Source organism: Scyliorhinus canicula, chromosome 1, assembly GCF_902713615.1.
Source record: "Scyliorhinus canicula chromosome 1, sScyCan1.1, whole genome shotgun sequence".
NCBI classification, from domain to species: domain Eukaryota; kingdom Metazoa; phylum Chordata; class Chondrichthyes; order Carcharhiniformes; family Scyliorhinidae; genus Scyliorhinus; species Scyliorhinus canicula.
Window position 1 is genome coordinate 170,980,681 of NC_052146.1, and position 14,358 is coordinate 170,995,038.

Sequence of the window (14,358 nt, forward strand, 5' to 3'; positions counted from 1 at the left end):
GCCTGGTATGGAGGGCATTAGCTATGAGGAGAGGTTGAATAAACTCAGTTTGTTCTCACTGGAATGACGGAGGTTGAGGGGCGACCTGATAGAGGTCTACAAAATTATGAGGGGCATAGACAGAGTGGATAGTAAGAGGCTTTTTCCCAGGGTTGAGGGGTGAATTACTAGGGGGCATAGGTTTAAGGTGCGAGGGGCAAGATTTATAGACATGCGAGGAAAGGTTTTTGCACAGAGGGTAGTGGGTGCCTGGAACTCGCTGCCGGAGGAGGTGGTGGAAGCAGGGACGATAGTGACATTTAAGGGGCACCTTGACAAATGCATGAATAGGATGGGAATAGAGGGATATGGACCCCGGAAGTGTAGAAGATTTTAGTTTCGACGGGCAGCATGGTCGACACAGGCTTGGAGGTCCGAAGGGCCTGTTCCTGTGCTGTACTTTTCTTTGTTCTTTGTTAATTATTTGCCAATATTGCAAGGATATTAATGTCCCATTTAATTTGTTGCAGTTCTCTGTATCGATCATTCACGTCATCTGCAAATTTAGAAATTGTGACTTTGATTCCAAAGTTCAAATTGTTCATGTAAATTGTGAACAGCAGTGGTCTCAGCACTGATCGTTGTGGAACTTCCCACCTTCTGTCACTCTGAATAGCTGCCATTTGCTCTCAAGTCTACTTTCTATCTTGACGCCAGCCAGCAACTTGTCCCTTGATTCCACATTTTCTGGCCTTATTCGTCTAGTATGGTGGACCTTATCAAAGGCCTTTTGAGAACCTAGGGAAAAAAGCAACTGAAATTCCATTGTTTCTCTCGGTTATTTCAAAAAATTCAGTAAGGTTGGTCAAGCAAGATTTTCACTGTTTGAAAACCATTGTTATATTGTTCTTTTTCAGATTATGTTCTTTTCTCTCTTTTAGTAGGGGTTCCATTATATTTCCTACCACTGATGACATGGCTGACTGGTGTGTGATTCCCTGGGCATATTCTGACCCCTTAGCAACAGGAGTTACATCAGCTAATTGCCAGTCCTATGGCACTGTTTATTTTTCTAATGAATTATTAAATAGATATAGTAATGTCTCTGACCCAGATAATTTTAAAATGCTGGATGCTTTTTGAGTTTGATTAGTTTATTCAGTCCATCCCCTTTGATGTTTCAAAAGCACTATTATCTTTGCTCATCTCATTGTTCAAGGTCATGCCTCCATGTTCTGTCTCCCTGGTAAATACCAAAGCAAAATAATTATTTGGTATTTCTGTCATCTCTCTTGTCACCTGTGTATTATCCTGTCTGTCCTTAATGATCCTGATCCCATCCCAGTCGTTCTTTTTTTAAATTGATTTGGCAGTAAAATAATTAACCATTTTGTTATATGTTCCTTGATAATTTAACTTTAAAAAAAAAATAAAAAATTTCCGATTCTTTTTTTTTCAATTAAGGGGCAATAGTGTGTGGCCAATTAACCTACCCTGCACATCTTTGGGTTGTGGGGGTGAGACCCACACGTACACGGGGAGAATGTGCAAACTCTGCATGGACAGTGACACGGCGCCGGGATCGAATCCGAGTCCTCAGCAGTGCTAACCACTGCCACAGCGCCATCCTTGATAATTTAATAGTTGATAATTCCTCTTTGCCTTCCTATTAGTTTTTTTTCAAACTATTTCCCTAATTTCTCCACCTCTTATCATGCACTGCTTTTCTGATTATGCACTTAAATGCACATATCTTTCCTAATCCTCAATTGTTAATTTGTCTTTATTTATTCATAGAATTTCACCAGGATTTACTACTTTGTGCGGAATATATTTTTCCTAGGCTCTGAACACCATTTTAAATGTTCTATGTTGTTTGCCAATGCTGTTGCCCATTTTACTTTCCCCAAGTTCCATTCCCAGCTCCTCAAAATCCGCTTTTCTCCACTCTATTAACCTAGTTCTAGTGATGCTTGTGTTCTCCTCTATTATCATTTTAAAGTATATAATATTATATGGTCTTTATTGCTTAAGATGTTCCCTACTTTTATTTCTCTTATCTCATTCCCATGAATAGATCCAATGACGAACCTTCCCTTGTTGAGGTAGCTACATATTGGATTAGAACAGTTTATTTTTTTTAAAGGCTTTATTCTTTCCTATATTTAGGCTGCTTGTGTTTCCTGTAGGATTGGGTGAGGAATCTACTGTTCTAAAGCATTTGCCACGACCCTATTTACCGTTTCACTTGAGCCAAGATTTATTGCTGGTTAGGTGAAGCCCATCCCATCGGTTCAGCTCCTTCCTGTCCTGGGACTGGTGTCAGTTTCCCCACACCTCATCTGTCTGCTCATGTGTTCAGCTAATAACACATTATCCACAATGTAATTATTTTTTCAGTAGGATCTCCTCTCCATTTCTACCTATGCTCCAGAATGGGCCGTGACAATTGGATTTATTTCCTTCCTTTTCAGTCCCTGTTCAGCAATAGCCAGATATCTCTGACCCTGGCACCGATTGGGCATTGCACTCCTTGGGTTTCTCATTCTTGGCTGTACAGGATGCTAACTATCCCCTTAATTATAGTCTCCTGTTACTACCACGTGCGTGGGTTTCCTCTGGGTGCTCTGGTTTCCTCCCACAGTCCAAAGATGTGCAGGTTAGGTGGATTGGCCATGATAAATTGCCCTTCGTGACCAAAAATTGCCCTTGGTGTTGGGTGGGGTTACTGGGTTATGGGGATAGGGTGGAGGTGTTGAACTTTGGTAGGGTGCTCTTTCCAAGAGCTGGTGCAGACTCGATGGGCTGAATGGCCTCCTTCTGCACTGTAAATTCTATGATAATCTACGAATCCCTGATCCATTCCCTTTCCTAAACCTATTTTTCCTCTTGGAGTATGACTATTTTGGATAAAACTGTCCAGAATTTCAACCGCCTCATTTATGTGTCAAGAGTTTCTGAAACTCGCACTTGCAGTTTTGAGATGCATGGCCTCCAGACTTGTTCCTCCAGTAGAGCATCATAATCAAACTAACTTTCCTCACTCTGCAGTTTGGGTGCTTAACGTGCACTGCAATATCTTAGATAACTTAGACTAGCTTTGCATTTAATAATCTAATGTGGATAATAAAAATAATTGTACAAAATTTGTTGTTATTGATAATGTTGTTGAAAAGCGGAATGTACGTTCACTACCATGAAAGTAATGTTTATTTGAAATTCAAATAGTAGTGCAGATCATTTGATGGCGCTAGTTTTATCAGATTCGATCTTGCAACTTATTATAGTCTGGAACTTTTTTAAAAGTTTGACCATAGTATGTGTCGTATATCAAGAGTTTGAAGATTGGACTGTCAACTTGCCCATTCAGTATTGCAAATATAGAAGTAAATACTCACCGTTTATACTATTCAGAGATTTTAAATATCATAGAATTTACAGTGCAGAAGGAGGCCATTCAGCCAATCAAGTCTGCACCGGCACTTGGAAACAGCACCCTACTTAAACCCACACCTCCACCCTATCCCAGGAACCCCACCTAAACATTTTTTTTGGATACTAAGGGCAATTTATCGTGGTCAATCCACCTAACCTGCACATCTTTGGACTGTGGGAGGAAACCGGAGCACCCGGAGGAAACCCACGCATACATGGGGAGACGTGCAGGCGCCACACAGACAGTGACCCAAGCCGGGAATCAAACCTAGGACCTTGGAGCTGTGAAGCAGCTGTGCCAACCACTGTGCTACTGTGCTGCCCCTATCTAAGAATTAGAATAAGACTATCCAAGAATTAGATATTCGTTCTAATACTGATATTTTGTGTTTATAATTTTATTTTCATCTCTATCTTGGGGATTGTTCCCCATTGTGTTCTATCAGCTGTAGTTTGCGTGGAGTCATGGATTACTTGCAAGTGCACTTGAATAAATAATAGATTTCATAGAATTTACAGTGCAGAAGGAGGCCATTCGGCCCATCGAGTCTGCACCGGTTCTTGGAAAGAGCACCCTACCCAAGGTCAACACCTCCACCCTAATCCCCATAACCCAGTAACCCCACCCAATACTAAGGGCAATCCTGGACACTAAGGGCAATTTAGCATGGCCAATCCACCTAACCTGCACATCTTTGGACTGTGGGAGGAAACCAGAGCACCCGGAGTAAACCCACGTACACACGGGGAGAACATGCAGACTCCGCACTGACAGTGACCCAAGCCGGGAATGGAACCTGGGACTCTGGGGCTGTGAAGCAATTGTGCTAACCACTATGCTACCGTGCTAATATTGTATGTTTCGTCCCATTTCAGTGAAACATAGTGAATATTTACAACAAGCTGCACTGGAAGAGTATGGGCCGGATCTGCACCTGGCTCTGAGAAGTCGCAGGGATGAACTCCTGTACCTCAGAAAATTAACTGAGTTGATGTTCCCATACATTCTACCGCCAAAAGCCACAGAATGCAGGTAATGTGCTGATACCTTATTTTCCGTAACATACTGTGGAATGTGAAGCATATGCTTAGTGGCAAGTTGTTTTTTAAACTAAAAAATACTTCAAACAGAATTGACTGTTTGATACTGTCTCCTTTCAACATAACAACAACCCTTTTTTCTGTAATATTTCAATATTCTGGAGATTTGTTTGAAATTCTGACCAGATATTTAAATTGTTATGCTAAAATTTTGATTACTGCTCTATAGTGTAATTTTTTAAAAATGTCTTGCTATTAACAGTAGGATGTCGCAATTGAATGGTTAAAAAATGTGGTAAAAGGAGAGTTAAGACCTGGTTTTGCCGGAGCTTTGAACATACTTTCCCAGGATTTCTAAAGACTTGATTGGCTGCTAGTCTCCCAATATCTCAGATGTAAATTTCTCATCCTTGTGATCAAATCTATTCATGACCTTGTCCCTCCTTTATCCTCTCCCAGTCCCACAACCCCAAATACATTCTTCCTCTGATTCTGACTTCCTGTGCACCCCCCTTCGACCCACTATATGGCAGTGTCCTTCAGCTGCAGAATTGCAATTTTAAGGCTCTGGAATTTCTTCCCTAAAACACTTGCTTCTGCACGCTGTTCAATTTCTCATGGAGGTCCACTTCTTTCACCAAGCTTTTGATCACCTACCCCACTTACTCCCTTTGACTTGGTGTTCATTTTCTAATTATGCACAGTATATTTTTCTACATTAGAGCTGCTACACACATGTAAATTGTTGTAAGAAAATTACTGAAGTCGTTCGAAATATATTGCAAAACAAGTTGGGATTTTGCATTATTCATTGTTATGCACCCCATAATTGCATTTGTGGGATCGCTGTCGTGAGAATGCAATAATTTATTAACTTAATCAAAATTTGAAACAATCATGTGATGTTGTGTCATTAATGAATTTAAATCTATCTACCGAAATATATTGGATCAATTCACCATTTAAAAGGGTTCCAGTTAATGAGGGAAGAAACTATAAACTTTTTTATATAGATACGCATGTGTTTTTAAGTCTCTGCTGCTATTTACACCATTCTGGTACAACATGTGCAGCAAGTGACTGTTTCCTTCTCTGTTTGATGTCTAGATCTCTAGCCCTGTTGATTCAAGAAATATTGGCTGGGTCAGTGTTTCTTCCCTCTCTGGACTTCTTGGCTGATCCGGTAAATACCTTTGTCAGGCTAAGTCGGTTAATTGTTTGATTGAAAGAATAAAAATCTTTTTTTTTTTAAATGCAAAGCTTATTTCAAAATGAATATAAATAAAGTTACAGCCTGTGCTCATGACATCCAGCACGGAAACATAGAAACCTACAGCACAGAAGGAGGCCATTTGACCCATTGCGTCAGCACCGACCCTGCCCTATTCCAGCAACCCCACCCAACCTGGACACGAAGGGGCAATTTAACGTGGCCAATCTAACTAACCGGCACATCTTTGGACTATGGGAGGAACATAAGAACATAGGAATTAGGAGCAGAAGTAGGCAATTCAGCCTCTTGAGCCTGCTCCACCATTCAATCAGATCATGGCTGATCTCTTCCTGGTCTCAAATCCATTTAATGACTCAGACTCCACTGCACTGCACTGAGTTCCACAAATTCACCATCCTCTGCGAGAAGGGGAAGTAGAAGAAACCCACTCAGTCACAGTGAGAAAGTCAAATTCCACATATACATTGTGCCCCAAAAACATGTCAGAAGTGGGGTGGTTCTCTTTGCCATGCTATTTATTTACTTTCTATTTGAATTTTGAATTGAATGTTGGATTTGTGTTCCAAATTTACAAAGCATTTATATCTCAGAAATAGGCCATTCGGCTCAAAAGGTCTATGACTACTTTCATGCTCCATACAATCCTTTGTCACCTTCATCTAACCCCACCAACATGTCCTTTAATTCCTTTCTCCTTCATGTGATTATCTAGCTTCCTCTTAAATGTATCTATGCTCATTGCCTCAGTTAGTCATTGTGGTGGTAAATGACATGTTCTTGCTAATCCTCAGATAATGCCATTTCTCTAGAGTTCTCTATTTATTAGTGGTTTATAATTATGGCCCCTAGTTCTGATCATCTTGACTATGGAAACATCTTTTCTACATATAATCTACCAAACCCTTTCATTATCTTAAATACCTCTACCAGGTAACCCCTTCCTCGAGGAAAGAGCTGTTCAGTCTTTCCTGATATTCTGGTTACATTGGAGTAAACCTTCTCCAGTTCCTCTGTGTATTTTATAATATAAACACCAGGTCTGTTCACAACCTGAAGCCTGATCTAACTAAATTTCTGTTCAAATTTAGCGTAACTTTGCTTATCAGATCTATCCTTCCAGAAATAAGCCCCTGTGTTTGCTTTTATTATGACCGTATTAACCTTTGCTACTTGTTCACTGGTACTGCCTCTCACTTTTCTATATTGAAGTTCATTTGTCACTTTTTTCCCAATAGTGAGTTATTCTTAAATTCGAAATATCAGGAACTTTGAGATCCAGGCAAATTAATCGGAACATTTGATTTTTATTTAGCTGTGCTCCCCAAGCCCACATGATAAAAGCCCCCAAAATATGTGATCGCACTTTATGCACAGTTGCATAGTTCCACTCCTGCCTATCCTCATACTGCCACCAAACCTTCTTCAATGGCATGTTCTGTTTGAACATGGTCAAGTGTCCAATGTTCCATCCTCGGCTCCTTTCTTTTCATATGGTGACACCATCTTCAGTTGTAGCATTGAGTGCCTTATAAATGCTAATTACATCCTTTAAATTATTTTACTTTAATTACATCCCCGTCTACCTCACCACAATTTCATTCAACTTCAAAACAAGTAGAGGTGGTGGCGTAGTGGTACTGTCACTGGACTGGTGATCCAGAGACCCAGGGAATCCAATAAGTATCTGGAATTAAAAAAGACTAATGCTGACCATGAAACCATTGCTAGTTGTCGTAAAATAAACACAATCCTCATCTACGTCTGACTCCAGATCCACAGCAATGTGGCCGAGTCTTAACTACCCTCTGAAATGACCGAGCAAACCAGCCGATTCCATCAAATGAAATGGAAAGAAACCGGATGGAACAACCTAGGGACTGGAAATAACAACATAAGCACATCCCTGTCCCGACACCCTGGGCTTGTGCGCGGTCAGTTATAGGCCAACTTGACCTGGAGGCGCAAAACAGATGAAATTAGATTTTAGTTGAAATACTTTAACACAAGTAACATGCACAGTATTTATGGAGAGTATCATTAAACAGACAATTTATCTGTCTAATAGCCCTTTTCCAACCACCCCTTTCCTAGCTACCCCCACACAGACAAACAACACAGAGGAAAGGGAAATAAATTATTAATAAAATAAAAGGATATTGGATCTTTATAATAATCTTTATTAGTGTCATAAGTAGGCTTACATGACACTGCAATGAAGTTGCTGTTAAAATCCCCTAGTCGCCACACTCCGGTGTCTGTTCAGGATCTTTGCACTGGGATAGCTTCTAGTTCGTGTTTTTCTGAAGTTTAGACTTTTGTTTTTGTACTTGTTCTAGGCTTGAGATCAGTTTCACTGACAAGGTTGTCTACTTTCTCTGCAGATTCAGGATAATTTCAAGTTCACAGCAAAGATATGCTGGGCACTCGCTGCTTTTAAAACAATAAAGCATTTATTTCACTTCAGCAAGCAAGAAATGAAATGAAAAATTAAAATTGCTTATTGTCACGAGTAGGCTTCAATGAAGTTACTGTGAAAAGCCCCTAGTCGCCACATTCCGGCGCCTGTCCGGGGAGGCTGGTACGGGAATCGAACCGTGCTGCTGGCCTGCTTGGTCTGCTTTAAAAGCCAGCGATTTAGCCAAGTGAGCTAAACCAGCCCCAGTGAGCTAAACCAGCCCCAGAGAGAGCCCCTGAGAGAGCCCCAGAGAAACCAGCAAGAGAGAGCATGAGAGTTTGTTCTTTCACTTCCAAGGTCGAAACACATGCACAGTCTCAGAAAGCATCAGGTAGGGATCAATCTCTGATTGTTGTTGGACAGAACACTGTCCCTGGCCAGCCCACCAGTTAACCAACTCCATCCAAACCGGTTCCTAAGATTCACCTGGTGTCAAGGAGTCTGACTTCTCCTTTCCAAAATAAGACCTCGGAACACACTGTCCTGGCACATCTCGATTATAGGTCCATGGACCAAAAGTTATAAAATAGAAAAAATGGGAACGAAGGATTTTAACAACCCTGCAAAGTCCTCCTTACATCTGGTGCCTTGTGACAAAATTGGGAGAGCTGTGTCACAGACTAGTCAAGCAACAGCCAGATATAGTCGTACTCAAAGAATCAGACCTTACCGATAACATCCCAGACAGGAGGGAGTTGCCCTGGGAGTCCTCAACATCGACTCTGGACCCCATGAAGTCTCATGGTTTCAGTATGGGCAAGGAAATCACCTCCTGATTACCATGTACCGTCCACTGTCAGCTGATGAATCAATGCTCCTCCATGTTGAACACCACTTGGCAGAAGTACTGAGTGTGGCTCGTGCACAGAATTATATTCTGAGTGGGGAACTTCAATATCCACTGGCAAGAGTGACTTGGTAGACCCACTACTGAGCTGGCCGAGTTCTAAAGGACATAGCTGCTAGACTGGGTCTACAGCAGGTGGTGAGGGAACCAACAAAAGGTAAAACATATTAGACCTCATTCTCCCCAACTAGGCTGCTGCAGATGCATCGGTCCATGACCGTATTGGTAGGAATGACCACTGCACAGTCCTTGTGGTGATGAAGTCCCTTCTTCACATTGAGCATACACAGCGAGGACAGCACGGTAGCATTGTGGATAGCATAATTGCTTCACAGCTCCAGGGTCCCAGGTTCGATTCCGGCTTGGGTCACTGTCTGTGCGGAGTCTGCACATCCTCCCCGTGTGTGCGTGGGTTTCCTCCGGTTTCTGGAGACTCCGGAGAAAGAGACTCACGGTTGGTGTGTTGCCTCCCAGATGCCAGGGTTCGTGATGTCTCTGATCGTGTTTTTGGGATCCTTAAGGGGGAGGGGAGAAGCCCCAAGTCGTGGTCCACATAGGTATCAACGACATAGGTAGGAAGAGAGATGAGGATTTGAGACAGAAATTCAGGGAGCTAGGGTGGAAGCTGAGAGCTAGAACAAACAGAGTTGTTATCTCTGGGTTGTTACCCATGCCACGTGCTAGCGAAGTGAGAAATAAAGAGAGAGAGGAGTTGGAACACGTGGCTACAGGGATGGTGCAGGAGGGAGGGTTTTGGTTTCCTGGATAATTGGGGCTCATTCTGGGGTAGGTGAAACCTCTACAAACAGGATGGTCTTCACCTGAACCAGAGGGGTACCAATATCCTGGGGGGGGAGATTTGCTAGTGCTCTTCGGGGGGGGGGGGGGGTTTAAACTAATTCAGCAGGGGGATGGGAACCTAAATTGTAGTCCCAGTGTACAGGATGTTGAGAGTAGTGAGGTCAGGGATAGGGTTAAAAGTTCGAAAGAGGGCACCGGCAAGCAAGACGCTGGTTTGAAGTGTGTCTACTTCAACGCCAGGAGCATCCGGAATAAGGTGGGTGAGCTTGCAGCATAGGTTGGTACCTGGGATCTCTATGTTGTGGCGATTTCGGAGACGTGGGTAGAGCAGGGACAGGAATGGTTGTTGCAGGTTCCAGGATTTGATGTTTCTGTAAGAACAGAGAAGATGGTAAAAGAGGGGGGTGTGTGGCATTGTTAATCAAGGAAAGTATTACGGCGGTAGAAAGGACGTTTGAGGACTCGTCTACTGAGGTAGTATGGGCCGAGGTTAGGAACAGGAGAGGAGAGGTCACCCTGTTGGGAGTTGTCCATAGACCTCCGAATAGTTCCAGAGATGTAGAGGAAAGGATTGCAAAGATGATTCTCGACAGGAGCGAGAGTAACAGGGTAGTTGTTATGGGGGACTTTAACTTTCCAAATATTGACTGGAAATACTATAGTTCGAGTACTATAGATGGGTCAGTTTTTGTACAGTGTGTGCAGGAGGGTTTTCTGACACAGTATGTAGACAGGCCAACAAGGGGCGATGCCACATTGGATTTGGTACTGGGTAATGAACCCAGCCAGGTGTTAGATTTAGATGTAGGTGAGCACTTTGGTGATAGTGATCACAATTCGGTGATGTTTACTTTAGCGATGGGTAGGGATAGATATATACCGCAAGGCAAGAATTATAGCTGGGGGAAAGGCAATTATGATGCTATTCGGCAAGATTTAGGATGTATAGGATGGGGAAGGAAACTGCAGGGGATGGGTACAATCGAAATGTGGAGCTTTTTCAAGGAACAGCTACTGCGTGTCCTTGATAAGTATGTACCTGTCAGGCCGAGAGGAAGTTGTCGAGCAAGGGAACCGTGGTTTACTAAGGAAGTTGAAGCACTTGTCAAGAGGAAGAAGAAGGCTTATGTTAGGATGAGACATGAAGGCTCAGTTAGGGCACTTGAGAGTTACAAGCTAACCAGGAAGGGCCTAAAGGGAGAGTTAAGAAGAGCGAGGAGAGGACACGAAAAGTCGTTGGCGGATAGGATCAAGGAAAACCCTAAGGCTTTCTATAGGTATATCAGGAACAAAAGGAATGACTAGAGTAAGATTAGGGCCAATCAAGGATAGTAGTGGAAAGTTGTGTGTGGAATCAGAGGAGTAGGGGATGCGTTAAATGGATATTTTTCGTCAGTGTTTACACTGGAGAAAGACAATGTTGTCGAGGAGAACACTCGGGTACAGTCGACCAGGCTAGATGGGATTGAGGTTCACAAGGAGGAGGTGTTAGCAATTTTGGAAAGTGTAAAAATAGATAAGTCCCCTGGGCCAGATGGGATTTATCCTAGGATTCTCTGGGAAGCTAGGGAAGAGATTGCAGAGCCTTTGTCCTTGATCTTTATGTCGTCTTTGTCGACAGGAATAGTCCCGGAAGACTGGAGAATAGCAAATATTGTCCCCTTGTTCAAGAAGGGGAGTAGAGACAACCCTGGTAATTATAGACCTGTGAGCCTTACTTCGGTTGTGGGTAAAATGTTGGAAAAGGTTATAAGAGATATGATTTATAATCATCTTGAAAAGAACAAGTTGAATAGCGATAGTCAACACAGTTTTGTGAAGGGTAGGTCATGCCTCACAAACCTTATTGAGTTTTTGAGAAGGTGACCAAACAGGTGGATCAGGGTAAAGCGGTTGATGTGGTGTATATGGATTTCAGTAAGGTGTTTGATAAGGTTCCCCACGGTAGGCTATTCCAGAAAATACGGAAGTATGGGATTGAATCAGTTTGGATCAGTAATTGGCTAGCTGAAAGAAGACAGAGGGTGGTGGTTGATGGCAAATGTTCATCCTGGAGTTCAGTTACTAGTGGTGTACCGCAAGGATCTGTTTTGAGGCCACTGCTGTTTGTCATTTTTATAAATGACCTGGAAGAGGGTGTAAAAGGATGGGTTAGTAAATTTGCAGATGACACGAAGGTCGGTGGAGTTGTGGATAGTGCTGAAGGATGTTATAGTTTACAGAGGGACATAGATAAGCTGCAGAGCTGGGCTCAGAGGTGGCAGATGGAGTTTAATGCGGAAAAGTGTGAGGTGGTTCACTTTGGAAGGAGTAACAGGAATGCAGAGTACTGGGCTAATGGCAAGATTCTTGGTAGTGTAGATGAACAGAGAGATCTCGGCATCCAGGTACATAAATCCCTGAAAGTTGCCACCCAGGTTAATAGGGCTGTTAAGAAGGCATATGGTGTGCTAGCCTTTATCAGCCGGGGGATTGAGTTTCGGAGCCACGAGGTCATGCTGCAGCTGTGCAAAACTCTGGTGCGGCCGCACCTGGAGTACTGCGTGCAGTTCTGGTCGCCACATTATAGGAAGGATGTGGACGCTTTGGAAAGGGTTCAGAGGAGATTTACTAGGATGTTGCCTGGTATGGAGGGAAGGTCTTACGAGGAAAGGCTCAGAGACTTGAGGTTGTTTTCGTTAGAGAGGAGAAGGCTGAGAGGTGACTTAATAGAGACCTATAAGATAGTCAGAGGGTTAGATAGGGTGGACAGTGAGAGTCTTTTTCCTCGGATGGTGATGACCAACACGAGGGGACATAGTTTTAAATTGAGGGGTGGTAGATATAGGACAGATGTCAGAGGCAGTTTCTTTACTCAGAGAGTAGTAGGGGTGTAGAACGCCCTGCCTGCAACAGTAGTAGACTCGCCAACTTTAAGGGCATTTAAGTGGTCACTGGATAGACACATGGATGAAAATGGAATAGTGTAGGTCAGATAGGCTTCAGATGGCTTCACAGGTCAGCGCAACATCGAGGGCCGAAGGGCCCGTACTGCGCTGTAATGTTCTATGATCTCTGTTCTAAAGATGTTTATCATGGCCAATCCACCTAACCTGCACATGATAAATTGTCCTCAGTGTCCAAAATTGCCCTTCGTGTTGGGTGGGGTTACTGGGTTGTGGGGATAGAGTGGAGGTGTTGACCTTGGGTTGGGTGCTCTTTCCAAGAGCTGGTGCAGACTCGATGGGCCGAATGGCCTCCTTCTGTACTGTAAATTCTATGATTTACTTCATTGTGTGGCACTGCTGTGCTAAATGGGATAGGCTAGATTCAGAACAGATCTAGCAGCTTAAAATGGGGGAATCCATGAGGTGTGTGAGCCATTAGCAGCAACAGACTTGTACTCCACTACGGTGGCACAGTGTAGGGTCCCAGGTTCAATTCTGGTCATGGGTGACTGCGTGGAGTTTGCACTTTCTTCCGTGTCTGCATGGGTTTTCTCCAGATGCTCTGGCTTTCTCCCACAGTCCAAAGATTTGTAGTTTAGGTGGATTGGCCATGCTAAATTTTCCTAGTGTCCAAAAGATGTGCATGTTAGCTGGGGTTACGGCAATAGGGTGGGGGAGTGAGCTTAGGTAGAATGCTCTTGGGTGGTCAGTGTGGATTTGATGGGTCGAATGACTTCCTTCTGCACTGTAGGGAATTTTTGGACAATCTAACCACTTGGTCCGGCATATCCCCAACTCTATCATTACAACCAAGCCAGAGGATTGACTCTAGTTCAATGATGAGTACAGTAGGGCATGCCAGGAGCACCACCAGTCTTACTGAAAAATGAGGTGTCAACCTGGTGAAGCTACAACACAGGACTACTTGCATTGCAATTAAAATAAGCAGCAAGGGGCAACACGGTGGCGCAGTGGTTTACACTGCTGTCTCACTACACTGATGTCCCAGATTCGATCCCGGCTCTGGGTAACATTCTGCTTGTGTTTGTGTGAATTTCGGCCCCACAACCTAAAGATGTGCAGGGTAGCTGGATTGGCCATGCTAAATTGCCCCTTAATTGGAAAAATGAATTGGGTACTCTAAATTTATTTAAAAAAAAATAAACAGCAAGTGATAGACAGAGCTAAACAATCCCACATAGGTTCTGCAGTCCTGCCACATCCAGTAGTGAATGGTGATGGACAATTAAACGACTCACTGGAAGCGGAGGCACTACAAATATCCCCATCCTCAATGATGCAGGAGCCCAGCACATCACTGCAAATAACAAGGCTGAAGCGTTCGCAATAATCTTCAGCCGGAAGTGCCAAGTGGATGATCCATCTCTGTCTCCTCCAGAGGTCCCCAGCATCACAAATGCCAGTCTTCAGCTAATTTGATTCACTGCATGTGATATCAAGAAACGGGAAACCGCTAAAGGCACTGGATACTGCAAAAGATATGGGCCCTGACAATAGCTCGGCAATAGTACTGAAGATTGTGCTTCAGAACTTGCCGCACCCCTAGCCAAGCTGTTCCAGTACAGCTACAACACTGGCATCTACCAGGCAATGTGGAAAGTTGCTCAGGTTTGTCCTG

General features: G+C 43.4%; 1 protein-coding gene across 6 annotated transcripts in view; it reads left to right on the forward strand.

Moving 5' to 3' along the window:
* The window catches only part of snx14 (sorting nexin 14), a 202,198-nt gene that overhangs the window by 69,457 nt on the left and 118,383 nt on the right, over positions 1-14,358 (forward strand). For all 6 annotated transcript variants that reach the window (XM_038802712.1, XM_038802722.1, XM_038802742.1 and 3 more), the window contains exons 8-9: positions 4,291-4,447; positions 5,563-5,638. In XM_038802712.1, the coding sequence (XP_038658640.1) occupies positions 4,291-4,447; positions 5,563-5,638 (233 nt within the window). The remainder of the gene's footprint in view (positions 1-4,290; positions 4,448-5,562; positions 5,639-14,358) is intronic.